Source organism: Sturnus vulgaris, chromosome 19 (genome assembly GCF_052056855.1).
Source record: "Sturnus vulgaris isolate bStuVul1 chromosome 19, bStuVul1.hap1, whole genome shotgun sequence".
NCBI lineage: Eukaryota > Metazoa > Chordata > Aves > Passeriformes > Sturnidae > Sturnus > Sturnus vulgaris.
The window spans coordinates 5,866,972-5,885,181 of NC_142261.1; the positions used below are offsets into that span (position 1 = coordinate 5,866,972).

General features: G+C 41.9%; 1 protein-coding gene across 1 annotated transcript in view; it reads right to left on the reverse strand.

The window, feature by feature from the left end:
- GALNT9 (polypeptide N-acetylgalactosaminyltransferase 9) overlaps positions 1–7,374 on the reverse strand; it is a 125,281-nt gene extending 117,907 nt beyond the window's left edge. The window contains exon 1 of the mRNA XM_014874864.2: positions 7,106–7,374. Within this exon, the coding sequence (XP_014730350.1) occupies positions 7,106–7,346 (241 nt within the window). The 5' untranslated portion in view covers positions 7,347–7,374. The remainder of the gene's footprint in view (positions 1–7,105) is intronic.
- Between the last annotated feature and the right edge of the window lie 10,836 nt (positions 7,375–18,210).

The following is an 18,210-nucleotide window of genomic DNA, read 5'->3' on the forward strand; positions in this document are numbered from 1 at the left end:
AAACAACAAAAAAATCTAGGCCTTTTGCCATTTGTCAGAGATTCTCAAAACCAGCCCATTTCTGCTGCATTGTTTCACTAAGGACTGTCCTCAACAAGGATACAAAACAATTCATGGCCCCAGGCTCATCCTTGGCTTGTGAGAAGATCCCTCAGATCAAGTAATGTAAGTAAATTAAACACAAACACAGAATTGTTCAGAAATGAAATGGCCTGACAAGTGCAGTAAAAGGGGCAGAGAACTGGTGTGAGAGCTCCTCTGGAACATCCATTCCACTGGATTTCCCACAAAAGGTGCTGCTGGACTCTCTGTCCATGCACAGCAAGGAGTCCAACTTAGCTAAACCAGGTGAAATGAAAAGTTAGTGTGAAGAACTGGAGAAAGCACAAGTCCCCTTTTTTCACTGTGGGAGGAGAGCATCAAACCAGAGGGATAAGAGATCAGAACTCAGCTCCAAAATACCTTCCTTGGACATCTACAGACACACACAGAGCTCACTTCACCTGGACCTACACCAGATCACGGTGTGACATCACTTCAATAAATAAGAATTTGAAAGCCCAACAGATCAAACAGAGAAATAACCAACAGAACCAAGGTTGTCACCTTTATCCCCAGCAGCACTACCATGTGTTTAAACTCAAAGTAACTCCAGCTAAATCCGAGACTTAGACCAAGTTGCATCCTTGCTGCCTTCTGTTGCATTAAGTCAAGAAATCCTGGCTCAGGAGATGGCCTTACACTCATTTTATCACCTACAGGACTTGCTGAGTAACCAGTAAGTGCCAGTTGTGCTGTATCTTATCTTCACAACTGTCTGGAGAACCTAGATATTCCAGAACACCTGAAAGGATAGAAACTCTAGGGCAGAAAGACAGTTTTTCATCTGTTTGCACTTGCCCTGCTGTCCTAGAAATGGGTTTTGCCTCCACCTGTGAAGTTTTCAGATATTCACAGCCACTTCCATGGCACCACAGCTAGGTGTTTTAGGAAAAGCAGACACATCCAATTAGTATTTGGCTGTTTCAGCTCTGTGCTCTCAGGAGAAGATGACTTTGGGTCACTGGGAGTTTCTCTCTCTGGTTTTCGCTCTCAGGAACTCGAGGTGTCTTATTTCAGAGGACAGTTTTGATCAATAGGACTACAACAAGGTTGGAAGCTGCTCTGTTGTCACTGGCTCTCTTCCTTCCTATTATCCAGAACATCACAGGCTCTTTTTATTTTCTATTTCCTTTTTTCTGTCCTCCAGTGTGTTGGTTTCAACTAAATGGTGGTAATTACCAAGAGAAATCCCACAAACAACAACAATAATAAAAAAGTGTGCCAAGTATGCTGAGAAAGAGAAACTGAGTGCCCATTAGTAAAGTTAGAGAGGAGCATTTAAAAAAGGCAGATTTGTTAAACATGACTCATTTATTTTCCTTCCTTTCATAAATCTTAGTATTCCCTTGGATAAGTGCCACACATTCAGTGTTTGGAACCTCATTCTAAAATGATGCTCCTGGTTTAACTGCTACCTAACTGCTACCTGTTTTATTTACTAAAATATCAAACAAACAAACAATAAACCCTCCCAAACTCAAAAACCAGCTGCATGTCTCTCTATCAAGGGTATTAAGTTAAATCCCTGTTTTCTAATCCTCTAAACCTGTGCAGTGGCTGTAGGTGCAGCCACCACACTACAGCTCCTCCCTGGGAATATGACAGACCCATATTTGCTTTTCCCACTCCAGCTAAATGTAGAAAGAAAGAGAAAGATACTGAAATGGAATACAGCTGAAAAGGCAACACAAAAAAAACATCAGGCAAAGGTTTCCTTTCTGCCTCTGTAAACATTGCTTTTAATCTCATATGATACAAATGATTCAAGTTCCACACAAATGAGTCAATGATAAAATTACCACGTGATTTTTTTTTCCTGTCAAAATAAGCTTTCTTCCCAGCAACAAAGGCAAAAAGCAGAAACATTACATAAAAATTAGTTACCACTATATGAAACATTAAGTACAGAGAAAGACTTTAAAATCACTGATGTGCTGCCGGAATGGAGACATATTTTTTTGTATTTGTCAATATTTTGCAGAGCTGAGTGCAATTTTGTCTGTTTTACAAAAGAGAGCTGCCCTCTTTTTTAATTAAACTTTTAGAACTTTTCTTCCTGAAGTGCCTAAATAGAGTCATACTATTTTGAATATTACCTTATATTTATATAGGGCCTATCCAAATATTGGCTCATTATGTTTTCTGTTTGTTGTTTTGGAGAATAAAACCTTGACCTTTCTGAAAGCACTGATTGTGAGTTCCCTCAGCTACATAAATCAAGATTAACATAACCAAAGCAAGTGTGATGGGGAAATTGGTCTGCTGGACTTGACCATCATTTTGTAATAGAGAAGGTCAGCCCTGTAGCAATGGCGACTTAAGAAAGTTTGAGAAAATGGCCCAGCATAATAGAAAATACTGTGTGGTAAACCAAGAAATGATAGCCTAAATTAAAATTAATTAATTAATTAATTAATTAGTATTTTTCCCTTCTGCCTTCATGACACCAACCTTGCACTTCTTTAAAAATGTCCTCAAAATGAGACCAGATGAGGAGAAGTCCATCACCAGGATCAGGAAAACACGTGGCTGAGAGCAGAGCTCACACGTGAGCTGATATTTCTGGAGATGTTCAGGTGCTAATTTTGCCAGATGTATGTTAGCAGCAGACCATAAACACATTAAATAGAAATAGTTATAAAATGTGTGGGTATGGGAAGGTGCAGTTTCATTGGTACAAGGCTGCAGTCACACTAAATGTGCCTGTGCATGTGTGGCTTTACCTCTCTCCTCTGCCAAGGAACTGCTCTTCAGCTGAGAGCTGCCAGCTGTAAAAACTTCTTTTTGACAATGTGGATATATGATGTGGACATTTACACGACTCCCTTGCAGCCTGTTCCCAACCCTTACTTTCAAAGTAGAAATCTGGACCCATTTTCAACCAGTCCCAAGCTTATGAAGAATAAACTGCCCTTTTAAAACATACTGCTGTAACTTTTACCTATGCAGATTGCCAGGCTGAATTTTAAATGCAATCACTTGGCTTCCAGTGCTCTCTAAAAATCAGGAGTCCCAGTCAGCAGGAATCAGTACTCTGCACCCAGGACCTGCTATTTCCATCATTTTAAGCCTCTGTGCTGCAATTATGTGAATTGTCCACTTTTTTTCCCCCAGCCTCCTCCATGAAATGCATATGTAATGTTAACCCCATTTATCACACTGGAAATTGCTATTGCATTTAATCTTCCCAAAGAGAGCAAAAATCAAATTATGATGTGCAACGAATGATAAGCTGTCAAATTCAAGGGAATATTCCCAACTTATCCCTCCACATCTAAAACAGAACAGGTCAAAGGGGTCTAGTGTAGAAGACATGGGTAGGAAGACATGATGTGAGAATACATAATGAGAAGATGAAAGCTCTCTAAATCTTTGCAGATTGAATGAAATCTAATTACATGCTGTATTGATTGTTGTGTATTACTGGAAAGAGACAGTGAAAAGGGAAAAAGGCAATTAGACTGAAATTGTAGTCTGACCTTCAATTGCTTTTGGCATGAAAGGTTATGGTCTACTTGGGGCATCAAAAATTCTTTATCCTCTATGGTGAATCATTAGCAACAGACTTAGATGCAAAGATGATTAAGGGAAAAAAAAATCAGCCAATTAAATAATTTTTAATTTTTCCCCTTTACAAAAAAAAGTAAAAGCAAAGGACAAAAATACCAATGTGTTATCATTATGACATTTAATGAATTACTACCAAGTCCAGCTGGTGTGAGTTCTCTGTTGAATGACAATAAAATATATCCATCAATAGCAATACCATAGCAAAAGATAATAAAAAAATATATAGATTGCTCAGCTAGCTCTATAACAACTCTGTTTTTCAAAATAAACATTGTACCCAAGGTCAAACATCAGGAGGTAATACAAAGTCTCACCAAAAAAATTCCACTGACACGTTTCATTGCTTTCCTTTCCCTTTACATGCCCTGTTCATTTGCTTCCACCAAACCCAGCAGCAGCTGAGAGAAAAGAGAGCTTTCAGAAATACTATTTTTCCCAAGTTGATAAAAAACCAGAGCACGAGCCAAATGAAAACTGTTGTTTGGGTGTATGTCTGCACGGCTGCAGGGAATCGTGGCAATTCTCATTCATCCTATTCTAAAAACTCTTGTTCTGCCAAAGATAATGGCAAGGAGCAGTTTTCTCCTGACTTTCATGCACAGTTCTCTGTGTTCTGCACACACCTCCACAGGCACTGCACTCAGTGATTTTATTCAGACTGAAAAGTTAATGAGTTCTCAAGTGATCAGTTTTGGGTTGCCTCTTTATACATTTGTAATGTTACTGCCTGTGTTTATTTTCCTTGTAGAAGGTACACACTTCTAAATAACATTTCCTTGATTGTATGTAAACAAATGTGTGTAACAGAAACAAAATTCTGTGCAGCTGCACGGCTGGTCTCTCACAGAGTGACTTTTTATTGCACTGGATCATCAACAGAGTCCCTAGAAAATCCAGGTAAGTCTTATGAGTTCAGGTCTCAATCTGAATAGAAGAGAAAAATAAAATAAAATAAAAGAACGCTGAGATATTACCAAAAATATACTTAATAGATAGTTCTAAATTTGCTGATCTCAAAGAGAAAGGACCAAGAGCAGAAAACTGAAATACTGGCTGGGCTGACCTGCTGCAATGATAACATTGAGCTGGACTCAGCCTCCTGAGGGGCTCTAGGTATGCAAGGAACTCATATTTCTCCTGAATAAAATCTGTCTACCCATGTCTGTCTCTCCACACAGAAAAGACTTTGACCTACCTTATGAAAAAGTAACATCCAAGACAGCCTCAGCCAGCTCTGTGACCTTGTGATCAGGCAGCATGCACAGGACAGGGGCTGGGAAAGCTGAGAAACCTTTCTCAACATTCAGGTGAGCTGCAGAGCTCCAGAGCACACGGAGTGTTTGTGTGACACCAGCCTGGCTGTGTGACACAGCACAGCCCTGTCACACAGGCTCCCCTGAATCCCATTAATGGCATAAATAATGAGTCATGATATTACAAACAGAATAGCAGCGAGCTAAACCCAAGCAGAGATGCTTGGTCCTGATTTCACTTACAGCAATGCAACTCTGATTATTTCAGTGGAGCACCTCCTAATTTCTTAGGACTTTTTGCTTTTGTTGAAACATGATGGGGGAGAAAAAGTGGGGTTTTTTTTCAGAATTATGATGAAAGAATTAATCTGTCTTAAGTAACACTGTGTAATAATAAGAAACCCAAAAATCACATTAGAGAAAAATTAAGGGGAAATAAATTGGACATTTGAACAGCTCAGCTTGAAAAACTTTCTGTATTTTTCTGTGTATGAACTTTCAGGAAAAGAAAACTGCCTGTAGTGTTTGATAGAAACTGAAGATGCAATGTAACACTAAGTTCAAGTCATTTCACCATGAATACCCATATCCAATAAATGGAATTAAAGAAGATGAAGAAAACAGTTCCCAAAATAGAGGCATGCTTTACAGAGAACTTTCAGTCATTGCATGCAATGGTGCCTGCCCAGCACGTTAAGGACTCCTGCTGATTCTCCAGGGGATGCTATGCTGGGATGAACACAGCACAGGGAAATCCTACCCAAAGTCTCTCCTGTAAAAAACACCAAGAAGAGATCTATTTGGGCCAAAAAAACCCCAATTCACTGAGCTGTAATGGATACGTCTTGCAGAGCAATCTAATTTAGTTTGGGAACTTTGTGGCTCGGTAGAATTAATGAGAACTACTTTCCTCTTAAATCCTATATTCTTCAAAACTGTTCCAAAATATGGTTAGAAAACACAGCTGTTGACACTTTCATTTTAATTCCTGAATGTGTGGGTTTGGGACTATCACCCCACTCCACATTTTCCCTCTCTCTGCATTGTTTATCCAGAAAAAAGCATGAGGGGATGCCTGTTCCCTAACGCTTGCTGGCACAAACTGCATATTACCATAACAGCCTAACTTACTTAGATTTATACATTCATTCACAAAGTAGTAATAGGAAACATACTTTATGGCTAACCCTCCTATTTGTCTGCATTTTGAGGCTACAGTAGCCTTTCTTAAATCAACGTTACGAGTAAGATTTCCAGAAGCAGCCTAGAAGCACATTTGCTCCACTTAAACATATTTACACTGAAAATTTTATTTGCTGCGAAACACTAAATGTTACATTTATATTACAATTTCATGCAAAAGTTCACTCCTTCAGCCTTTTTTTGCCCAAAACACTGCTGTATTTAATCACATACTTATTTCTTTGATGTCTCACACTTAGAACTTTACGATTCTATGCAAATACAAATGCACTCATTTTGAAGTATTAGTTTCTATATGAAATGTTATCTGTCCTATAACAACTTTGATGGCTTAGCCTGTTTTAACTACCATGGAAGGGTTCTTTGCTTACCTAGCAATATTTTTCAGGGCTGGTGATTTAGAATGGTAAGTCATAAAAAAAACTGGTGAATGCTTCCCCTCCTCATCAATGACAACAACAAATTTAAATGGCAAAATCATTAAGGAAACATATGGGTGCTAGGTTTAAACAGAACATTAATAGTGCACAATGACAGAACTCAGCAGAATGTTTTTAAAGTAGTTCTGAAAGCAAGTATATGACTTTCAGCTATAATCTAATATCTCATTTGCTATACAAACAACTTCCTATGCAGAGTTAATATATCCAGGCAAACTGTAAAACCCGGTAGTTTGTAAGGACTTCCTCTGATCCTGAAAACCCTGACCTGCAGCATCCTGAACTTTGCATCTCTTGAGGAAGTCCTGACTTTGGACCAAGAGTTGGCAGAGAGGCAGGAAGAGAGATGTGGGAGGCTCGACAAACCCCTCCAGCAATCCCCGCATCACCTCTTGCCCTCGGTTTTCAGCACTCGGGCTCTGGGGTGGTGCGATCTGTGCCGGGCTGCCCTCCCCAGCGGGGAAACACTTGGGGGGCTCTTGCCGAGCCTGCAGCACCCTCCCGGGGCACAGCACATCCCCTCCCCGCCCCTCGTACCATTGAGCTGGTTGTAGACCACTTCCTCCAGGTGGTCCAGGCGCTGCAGGATGGACTCCCTGTCGGCCAGGCTGCCCACCTTGGCGCCGCGGCTCCTGGCCCGGCGGTCCGCGCTCCGGACGATCTGCACCAGCTCCTGGGAGCGGTCCTGGATCCTGCAGTAGACGGAGAAGAGGATGATGCCCACGAAGACCAAGATGTTCACCGTCAACAAAGTTTTGATTTTCCGTGCCACCGCCATGGGAGCCGCGGGCGCGGTGGCGGCGGGCGCATCCAGGCGCGGCGAGCGGCGGCCCCGCGGCCACCCGGCGAGGGGCGCGCCCGGGGCGCGGAGCGGAGCCGGGAACGGAGGCGGGGGGAAGCGGAGCCGAGGGGAGCAGAGCTCACGGGAGCGGAGCTCACGGGAGCGGAGCCGAAGGCAGCGGAGCTCACGGGAGCGGAGCTGTCCTTCAGCACCGCCGCGCCGCTCCCCGCCCCGTGCCCGCTGTCGCCCCGCGGGGCCCGCACCGCGGCGGGCAGGGCGGCATGGAGCGGGGCCGAGCGCTTCTGCTCCGCCGAGCCTCCTCCTCCTCCTCCTCCTCCTCCTCCTCCTCCTCCTCCTGCTCCTCCGGCGGCTCCCGCCCGCCCGCCCTCGCTCTCTGTCCGCCGCCCCGAACGCAGAGCGCCGGTGCGGAGTGACGTGCTCCGCGGGATCTCATCTACATGCACACGGCGGAGCCCGCCCCGCCTCGCCCGCCCCGCGTCCGCGCCCTGCGGAGCGGCCCCGCCACCGCTCCCCGCGGGCCGAACGAGCCCGGGGCCATCTTACGGCCGCTGCCCACCTGGAGAGCGCTCGTCCTGCCCCAGCATCGCCCACGGGCAGCTCCTGAGGGCGGCAGGACCAAGGTGTCCTTGGCTGCGGTGCAGCCCTGGAGGGGAGGTGATGATGCCCCACCCGTCTCACCGGTGGAAAAGAGATGAACCAAGTTCACACGCTCCCAGAGAGGGAGAGCTGGTAACGCACTCAGCTCCCTGGGTTTCCCTGCAGCCCGAGTACGGCGCTGGCTTGGGATCCTACATGGAAACGACATGGTTGGGACCACATCCACGGGCAAGAGAGGTTCTTGCTAAGCATCCGTAGAAATATAGACTCATAGAATAGTTTAAGTTGGCAGAGATGCTTAAAATCCCCCTGCAATGAGCAGGGGCAGCTTCAACTAGATCAGGTTTCTCAGAGCCCTGGGTCGGAGCTGACCTCAAATGTTTCCAGGGATGGGACATCCACCACCTCTCTGGGCAACTTATGACAGCATTTTACCACCCTCACCAGAAAATATTTATTCTTTATATCTAGTCTAAATTGATAATCTCTCAGATCAAACCCATTAACTCTTTAATCTCAATACCTAAGGGCATTAAATATGCCCTTTCAACTGCTTCTCCATTCATGTTCACAGTGATCCTCCTTTCTATACAAAAAAATATACCCATCTCATTAGAGGGTTGCATACCATAGGATATATCCTGGTTTTGGAAATTTTCTCCTTTCATCCTTCCTTCTTGGTTTCAGGAGCTGAAATGCCAACTGAAATCTAGCAAAAGTTACAACGTCCCCGAATTCATTGAAACTTGGCAAGTCCTGCTCAGCTTCTCCTGAGATACAAATTCTCCACTGCTGGTCCTACTTCTGACCCTCCTGCTGCTCACCTTCTGCAAGGCCCCTGAGGGTGCACTTTCTTTGAGATGTGGTTCTGTCCTAGAGGAATTCTCCCCGGTCTTTTGAAGATCACCACTGAGACCTGTGTTGAGCAGAAAAAACTTAAACTAGAGTTTCACTACCACCTAATCTTATCCCTGGAAGAAGATACCATAAGTTTCTGCAGTGTCATCTCTTCCAAATACAGAAATATGGAAATATGTACAGGATTTAGTTATTTCCTATATTACTGGATTCTTAAACACAAATAATGCCTAGGTGTTCAGATCTTTCACTCAAGCTGTAGCAAAACTCTTAGTCATTCAGCAGAAGCAGCTCAGAATCTGAAATTTTCCAGTGCTGTGATTATTTCAGTGGTATTCTTATTGCAAATCTCTCGCAGCATTACATTTTCCTAGCAAATAACAATTTGGTTTAAGAAAATATTGAACTAATGCTCAAGTGCAGCTTGTTTGATGGCTCCACAGCATTTAATATATTATAGCAACACCTGCTGGTCTTTATATGGTTAAGAATCTGTTATATCCCTATTTCTACTATAAACTCCAAGTTCACAAGCTGGTCAAAAGAATTCAGATTGGATGCTGACACGAGTTTATATTTTGTCCCAAGGCTTGTAAAACACCTTCAGCTTTCTCAGAGAATTTACCAAGTTTTGATGAGGTTTTATTTTTTTTGCACCACTGCCGTTTTGAACTGGCTTTCACAGACATGATTTCATCCATGACTAGCTTAGCTAAAGAAAACCACTTTTTCACTTAAGTAAATGTTCTTAAATGGTCAGCTTAAAATATTCTCATATTCTTCTCTACACACCACAGACTATGTTCATATGGCTGAAACCTCACCCAATATCATTCAAATAACAGCTAACTTATATACACTTTGCTGTTCCTTCAGACATCTCAAAGCAAGTTGCAAAAGAGGTACTAGAGCTGACTGAAAGACAGAAGAAGTGTGTGTGGAAAAATTTCATTATCAAATTATTTTTTCCTTGGAACCTAACAAAAAAGGGCACTGTGATATTTTCACACGAACAACACTTGAGCTGAAGCTGCTGTTTCCTGCCCAAGATGGTCAAGTTCCAATTTTATTTCCCACAGAAAAGATTTATGTTGCCAAAAGAAAATTTGATCAAAATCAATACATGCAACAGCTGGATTTCAGTGAGAATGCTTTAGCTGAAACGAATCAGCTGATTGCTGATCCATCCTACAAACACAGATCATGGGAAGGCACTGGTAGCTGTTCCCAATCAATGGATCAAGCCAGAAGCAATGCTGGGATTCCATTCCAAACCACAAATCCAGTTTCTCTCTCACTGATTTTTCACTCCTAGTCATCTCCACAGGGTTCCTATTTCCATTCATCATTGGAAGTGGATCAGGAAGATGCTGTAAAGGCACACCAAGGTGTGCATTCAAAGGGCAGCCTGCAGGTGATCACACTGCACACCCCTGTGCTCAGCCAAAGGGAACACCAGGATGGGATAAAGGACAGCTGGCTGCACATGAAGGTGGTGTCAACCAGCCAGAAGTAAAAACTCTGAAAAGCCAGTCAGCACTCTGAAATATCCATCAGCCACAGGCATCTCCCCAAAAGCAGCAAAGATGGTTTATTGCTTGGGGGCACTTCTGAGCTGCTGCTGGGCTGTCAAAGAGCTGAGGCTGTAATGGTAACAGCAGCATGTAAAACCAACCCTTGCTGTTGTCTGGGGCTCTCCTTGAAGCTGTGCTTGGTTTTGTGCAACGTTGACCTTACAACAGTTACATTTGCTTCTGTTACCTCTTGGTTACTGCAGAACGCTCCATCGTGGCATGAAGATGATGACATAGAGGAAAACTTCAGATGCTTCTGCATTTAAAATCCTGTTCTACTTAGCTACTAAAACATTTTGAAAAGAACTTTAGTAAAGCATCAGTCTTACAGCCATTATCTGCAGAGCCCATCATGCAACTCCTCAAAGCAACTGACTCCAAGTCAATCTGACCCCAGTTCATTTGGAGTTACTGACCTCAACCAATACACTTTTTTTTCAGCCACCTACTGAAATCTGTATATTGTACAGCAACTGAGCATGATCAACATACCCATCATCATCTGGACAGTTCTCAAGTAAAGTTTTCTCATAAAGTGCTCAGAAAAATTTATTAAGAGAGACCATGTGAAAGTGCCATCCCTACAGCAGAACCCTTGGCAGCACCATGCCTTCAGTCCCAGGTATGGTGGGTACATATTCACATAACCAGTGAGTTTCAATTTCCTATGAGGTGTTTTATGTTGAGTTTCATTTTAAATGAGATGAAGGAATTGGCTGATGAAGCGAAAAAAGTAAGATTTTACTTTTGAGAAAAGGAAAGAAGAGGGTGATTGAAAAGTTGCTTGAAAGTTTTTTTAATTTAAAAAAGCCTAAGTTGAAAAAAAAATATTGAATTCAAGTTAATAACCATAAAATCATTCCCAACCACTTTTCCAAAAGGACAAGATTGACTTACCATATCTAAAGAGACGTACCTTTCTGATCATCCTACTGCATGATAGGAGACATTTGCAGGAATGAATAATGTGTAGAAGGGAAGACTTTGATGTTTAAAATATTTGAACACTAGCTTTAAAGAAAGAAAAAGACACCACAGAAAAAAATATTATGCCAGTGCTGATCTGCAGCTGTAGATTCCAGCTGTAGTTACTCACACACAGACATCACCTACCATTTTCCCAGCGAAACCCCAACTGCATTTGCCAGCACTTTCTTTGAGTTTTAATATAGCCTAATACTTTTCTACTTCATTTTCTACTTTTCTACTTATTTAGAAGAAAACAGCAACAAAAGCAGCCAGCAGTCTCAGTTCTGTTGAACACCAGACACACAGAGCTGAGGCCCTCACCCTGCTGCAAAGAGGCACTGCAGCCCCTCAGACACTTGGACAATTCAGAGTTTGTGCAGCCCCTCCTCAGCACAGTGCCAGCAGCTCTGAGAGATGGGATCTGCACAAAAGCTTCGTTTGCACGGAGCTTTTTACACGAGTTAGGGGAGGAATTAATGAGGAAGCCTCAGCTGTCTCACACTGAGGATGTTTCCAACCAGCCTGTTACCTTTGCTGCTGCAGCCTCAGAGGTTGGAATTAAAATACACGAGAAGACCCATAGTAAATAATTCCTCTGGCAACAAAGTGCTGCCAGGTCCCCAAGGCTTCGACCCTGCTCCTCTGGATGCTGTTGTAGCACATTCAGAGCTGACCCAGTGCCTGTCCCTGGAGACAGAGAAGTGCTGTGGCCAGGTAAGGCTGAGACAAGAATCTGGTATCCACCTCACTGCATTAAAGAGGCTGGAAGGCCAAAAGCCACGAGGGATTTCTGTGCAGTGATCCTGTGCTGGGAGCATTTAGTGCTGGCTCAGAAAGTGAAGGTGTGTGGAGACTGGACAGGTCTGACCATGATCAACTCTGCTTTCCTTGGGGCAGGATGCCAACACACCGTGCTGTGGCTGAGCCAAGAACGTGTTTGCTTCAGCAAAATGAACTCTGTGCTACACTTACTACACACACCATGCCTGGGGTGTTTGTTAGTGGGCCACAATTAGTGTGCAAATACTCACTCATAATGAGCAGCCCTGCTCAGAGCAGTGGGCATGCCACGGGGATTAAGGATTCACAAGATTAGACTGAAGGGGCTGAATTTTAAATGCTTCTTGAGGATGGTTCTAATTGAACTGAGATGCCTTAAAATCTGAACACATATTTCAAAAATTATATATATATTCAATATATATATATCATATCATTTTAATTTTGGCTGTATTAGTCACTTAATAAGATTACACAGAAGTTTCACAAATGGAATTTGGGATGCTTTCTCTAAATCTGCAGCACTTCCCACTTGCACATGGGACAGTTCTCCAAATGTACAGATCATGCTGTGTTCTACCACCTGTGGCTGTGACACAAATATGCACTTCTTTTATATTATTCCTGTTGCATTAAAGCTACAGGTTGACCCTGCAGAGAGAATTTATAATAGACAGCACAATTGCCAGCAGATCTGCTGCTTTCACGCCTGTGAGATTGTGCTGATGACCACCCTGTAGTAAAAGCATACAGATAAAACTCAACAATTATCCAAAGGCACATTAAAACCCACAATAAACTTGTCATTGTGAAACCAGAATATAAATAATGCCAAGACTAAAATATTCAACCCACATACTTACATTTTACAAAGCTCTAATTTATAAACATTACAGCTCCCACCAATTTTAATAAGAATTGAGCAGAGCTACCTTTTAAAAATCCAACTGCATAGACCTCCATCCATTTCCTATTATTATCTCCTACTGTAATTCCTGAATAGGTGCTTGTTTGCTAAGAGAGGATTATCACCATTCACCATGATCAAAAATTACTTGCATTACCCATGCAACAAAAGAAAATGCATCTTTGAGGACCTTTTCTCCCCCAAATGACAGAGGAGCTCAGCCCACTTGCAACTCAAAAAAAGGGAAGTTGGCTGGGACCTGCCTGGCAGCTGCTGCAATGGGATTCTAAGTTGCAGACTGATGTTTTTGATCATCCCCATAAATTACTGCAAGGAATTTCAGAGTTGCTGTGATAAGATAGAGACTCACACTGGAAATAAATCAGGGAAGCTTTTAAGGACAGCTTCTATGTTTATGAGAGTTGCACTAAAGAAAATAAATGTGCAAGAGGTATATAAATGTAATTGAATATCCAGCTATTACAGATACAGAAATTACCTCATTATACTCTTTGAAATCCATCTTTACTTATTCCTGATGCCAAAAAAACTTACAAAACCCTAAACAATGGCTAGGCTGTTAACATGCTGAGACTTCTACTTTTCACACTGTCCAACATTATCTTTTGGTTCTGCATGTTCCCTCTTCTGCTGCTCTCATGCACTGCACAGGCTTTAAAACAGAGACTGCTTTTTGATAGGGCTGTTTTTAAAAAAGGGTTCATGAATGATGCTGCTAATTCCAGGAGAAAATCAATTTTCAGCTCTGTCTGTGACATCTGTGGATTATGATCCTCAGTTCCTCCTTGGAATCCATTTGTCTCATTTCCACCTCTACTCTTAAACAGCCAACCTTATGGCAGCACAATTTCCTGTCAGGTCTTTCATTAGTCTTTGACCAGATATTATTTTAGGAAACCTGTCCAGATCAAGTTTTCTATTCCAGCATGTTTTTAGTACAGCAGTGCTGGCTTTGGGGAGAACCCTGTGGAATGTAAGAGTTCTTCACTGGCACTAAAAAGCTGGAAGGACGTTGCTCTCTATCCAATCCAGCTGAGAGCTGATGAAAATGCTGAACATTATCCAGGGCTTAGAATAGTTAAAAATATTTTGCTACTGGAATTGCACTGAATCCAGTAGGGCACATTAATATTTGGCCACCAATGTAGCAGTCCCAATTCTGCCAGGAGGAAAAGGCTTCTGGGCTTGTGCAGGTATTTGTCCAGGCTGATCCTCTGGTAGGAAAAGAACCTCATACAATATTCATTACTTACTCTTCTCTGTCTTGATGCACATTATTAAGAGCTGCCTGGCCCTCCAGCAAAATCTTCACAACAAAATTAAGAAACACAGCCAGCCATCATGTCAAAATCCTAAGAGATTAAATATTCTAAGTGCAGCAGCACCAGGGTAAATTAGTATTGTTACCTCCTGACCCCCAGAGCTGCACCCAATGCTGGCTTTAAACAATAAAAATAATGAGATTTTTAGATTCCATTTATTTTGGAACAACAACTGGCAGCTTGAGAGAAGAAAACATGTTTTGGCAAATAAAGTTGACATTGACATTTTTAGTAAAGAATAGCTTTATGGTGCCTTGTCACTGGGCAAATATGAAGAATCACTGCTACCTCTGATGTATGTTTTTCACAGGGACAGTGTATGTATGAGTAATAAAGAACATTTAGTACAGTTTGTATCTGCCTTTAACAGAGATGTTCAGAATATTTAAATAGAAACCAAAACATTTCCAGCATTAAAGTCTTCAATGTATTTTTAAAATATTTCATCTTAAAAAAAAAAGTTAAAGGCTGATGCATGATAAAATTCCATCCTAAAGCTTTGCCAGTGAGAAGCCTTGACAGATGGAAGTAGGATGACAAAACCACATTCATTTAGTTAGGGTGGATTCCCTAATATTCCCAGTGAAGGGCAAAGTCCAACTTAACAGTTTTGAGAGAGTTTTTGGGGGGTTTGGGGTTTTTTTAAGCACATTTGAAAATGAGCCAGTCAGTAGGAAAAGAACATTTAAGACTATATTGGAACTATGCAAATGCTTTCAGAACTGTTCTGTCTTTTCCTGCTCCAGACCACACAACTTCTCTAGATTTCAATTTCTCCATCTGAAAACTGGGGACAGCTTGCCATAAGGGAAGTGACAGAATTTGCTTTTATTAATCTCCCTCTCAATTGATTCAGAGACCATATGGAGTATAAAACAAAAAGAAGTACAAACCAAGAAAAACAAGGAAAACCAACAGATCTGTTAGGAGGCACCAAAAATGCAATGGTGAGGGGAGCTGCAGGTAGGCAGAGACATGTAGGTATGACATGCACACATATCCATCACCCTTCTGAAAGCTCTAGATGCTGGGAAGACATTCTCTATTATTCATTAATTCTGTGGTGAGTAGACAGATTAAGCATTTTTCCCTATTAATTAATCTTGCTCTGGGCTATGAAATTGAAAAGCTTCATTTATTTATATATTTACTTATTTTGAGGGAAAAAGATTTCTCAGCAAAGCCCTCCCCAGTGAAACTGCAGCATCAAAGCCTCTGGCCAAGCTCCCAAGCATTCCATACTGTACCTGCCTTCAGCAGGTAAACTAAATACAGCAGGTATACTAAATACAGGGAGATATTTTACATTGCTGCCTTGATTGTGGTACAGACATTAATACCAGCCACAAAGGACAGATCACATTCCACTGATATAAAGGAAGTGTGAAATGGATCAGGTCTGTAGTTCTCTTTTTGTTGTTTATTATTATATATGATATCCAACACACTTCCAGTGGTATCAGCTCACAAAAAAAAAAATCCTGACATTAAATCCTGTAATGTCCACTGAGCCGCTCTTGATTTGCATAAACCAAAGGTGAGCAACAAGCAGTGTCTGGGCTGTCCAGCCTTGAGCAAGGGTTTTATTGGTGGTGGTGATTGCCCTCCACCCCTCAGGCACACACAGAGCCTGGGAGGACATGGCTGGACTGAGCTGAAATCCTGGGCTTTTAGTTGCCATTTAACAGAGAGTGCTGCAGGGAGCTGCACTGCTGCCTGTTAGCACTTCCTTCAACACAATTAGCACAATTCCCTGCCAGAGAAAACACTAAGGGATAGCTCAGTGATAGACTGGGGTTATTCAACTCTTGACAAAAGGTTAGGGGAATTCTCTCGGAACAGTAATTGTCTGTCACATGAAATACTGCAACTTCTTGAGCACAGAAGGAGGACACCATAGCATGAAGTGGATTAGGGCAGGAGGAAGCTAGAGGCAGGCAGGTTAATAGAGAGGAATCCAAATGGACTTGCCAAAATAGTCTAGGGAAGAATGGACAAAGAAATAAAGAATAAAAGTTAATAACGACCTCAAATTTATCTGATGCGTTTGTAGCTAAAATAACTGAAGCTGGTTTCCTTCCAAGTCTTAAAGATTTTTGAGGTCAGTATGTGCACAGGGAACTTCTGAGCTATTGCACAGAGGGGCCTCAGAGGAATTGGCACATGAGCCAAAACAAGACAGAATGGCATAAGAAGAATAAAGTATTTCTTTGTTGTGACAACATTCACTACACAATGAAAGGAGACTCACATAATAAACAAATCACCCCAAAGCTCCTGAGCCCAATCCAGACACGGTGCCACTGTTACCTGGCTAACTGGAGGCAATGAAGTGGATTTTCCAGGAAAATGTTCTGCAGGTTTGCTTTGAGGAAATGAGATGTAGGAAGCCTCCAGAAGGGGCACACCCTTTTCAGGCACATGAGTGCACAAGTCAGGTTTGGAACAGAGGGTAAGAAAGGCTTAAAGTGAAAATTTATGATTTAATCTTGTAATGGAGCCAGAAGTGATGTTCACAGCACACATTTTGCTACTAGCTTTAACTGCCCACAGATCTGATTACCACTAGATTAATTATGTTGATGAATCCTTCAGTATGTATCTTACAGCCCTCTTTTCTCCCCATGACACTTTCCTAAATTTTGTGTTCTCAATGCCTGAATGGAGTGTTTATCTACAACAGGACCCTGGCCTTGTCTGGGACAGGGAGCTGCTTCTACCTGTCATGTAACACACAGGACAAGTGATAGCAGCAGTGATAAGAACAGAGCATCTTCCTAACACCCACTCTATGTATGACATAAACGAATACATCAGATTATTCTTTAAATAGCCTACTCTAAAATTAGATAAGTGAATGCTGCCACATAACACTAATACTAATGGAATTGGAAGAGCTGGATACCAGGGGCAGACGGTGTTGAGAAAATTCTCTGCCTTGAAAATGTTAATTCATTTAATTGCCATTAATTGTACATAGCATCAGTGCAAATTCAAACATGAGAGCTGAACAAGTAGCTCTGAGCCTGACCTTTGCCAGGTAAAACCTTCAGTTTAAGGAAAATCTAACTCAGAATCAGTGAATGTTTTCTCTTTCATGCTCACCTAGCTTTCCAAAGCACGCTGCAGGTGTGCAGACAAGCCCAATACTGAGATAAATGTAGCCCAAATTAATCTCAAAGTGCAATTTCTGTGGCACACATAACAGTTCTAAGCCACATCTTCCATCACCTTGTTCCTCAACTGCATGATTGTGAACTTGCAGCAAACCTGATGGTGTCTTAAAATGGCCAGAGAAGGAACCTTTCTATCCACTCCTCTAAACCACAGTAAATCCTGTAATATATAATTCCGTTTGAAATTTCAAAATTTCACTTTTCCAATGTGAGCCATTCCATGATTCTATAAAAATTCCTAGCCCAGTGGGATTTTGGGGTGCAGAGAAGAGAGAAGACAATACCCCGTTGTTTGATGGAATGAAAAACTGAGATCTGATAGCCAACAAGACACTAAACAGTGCCATGATGGACACAATTTAGTATGCTAGAGGAAAATTCTTTAGTCTTTTGGGAATGTATTGTCACAAGACAGCTGCTTATAGTGGATTAGAAAGGGAATTAGAAAATACACAATCCAATTAAAAAGTAATGTTTGTTTGCTTGCTTCTTGCAGTTCTTTTGCTCTTTCATACTAATTTCTTCTCTTTTTCATTTTTACTGGAATCATTATTAATATTGATATTCACAAATAAATCCCAAGATTCATGTCTTTTTAATATGCCTCTAGCATTTTTCACACCATGGCCTGATCCT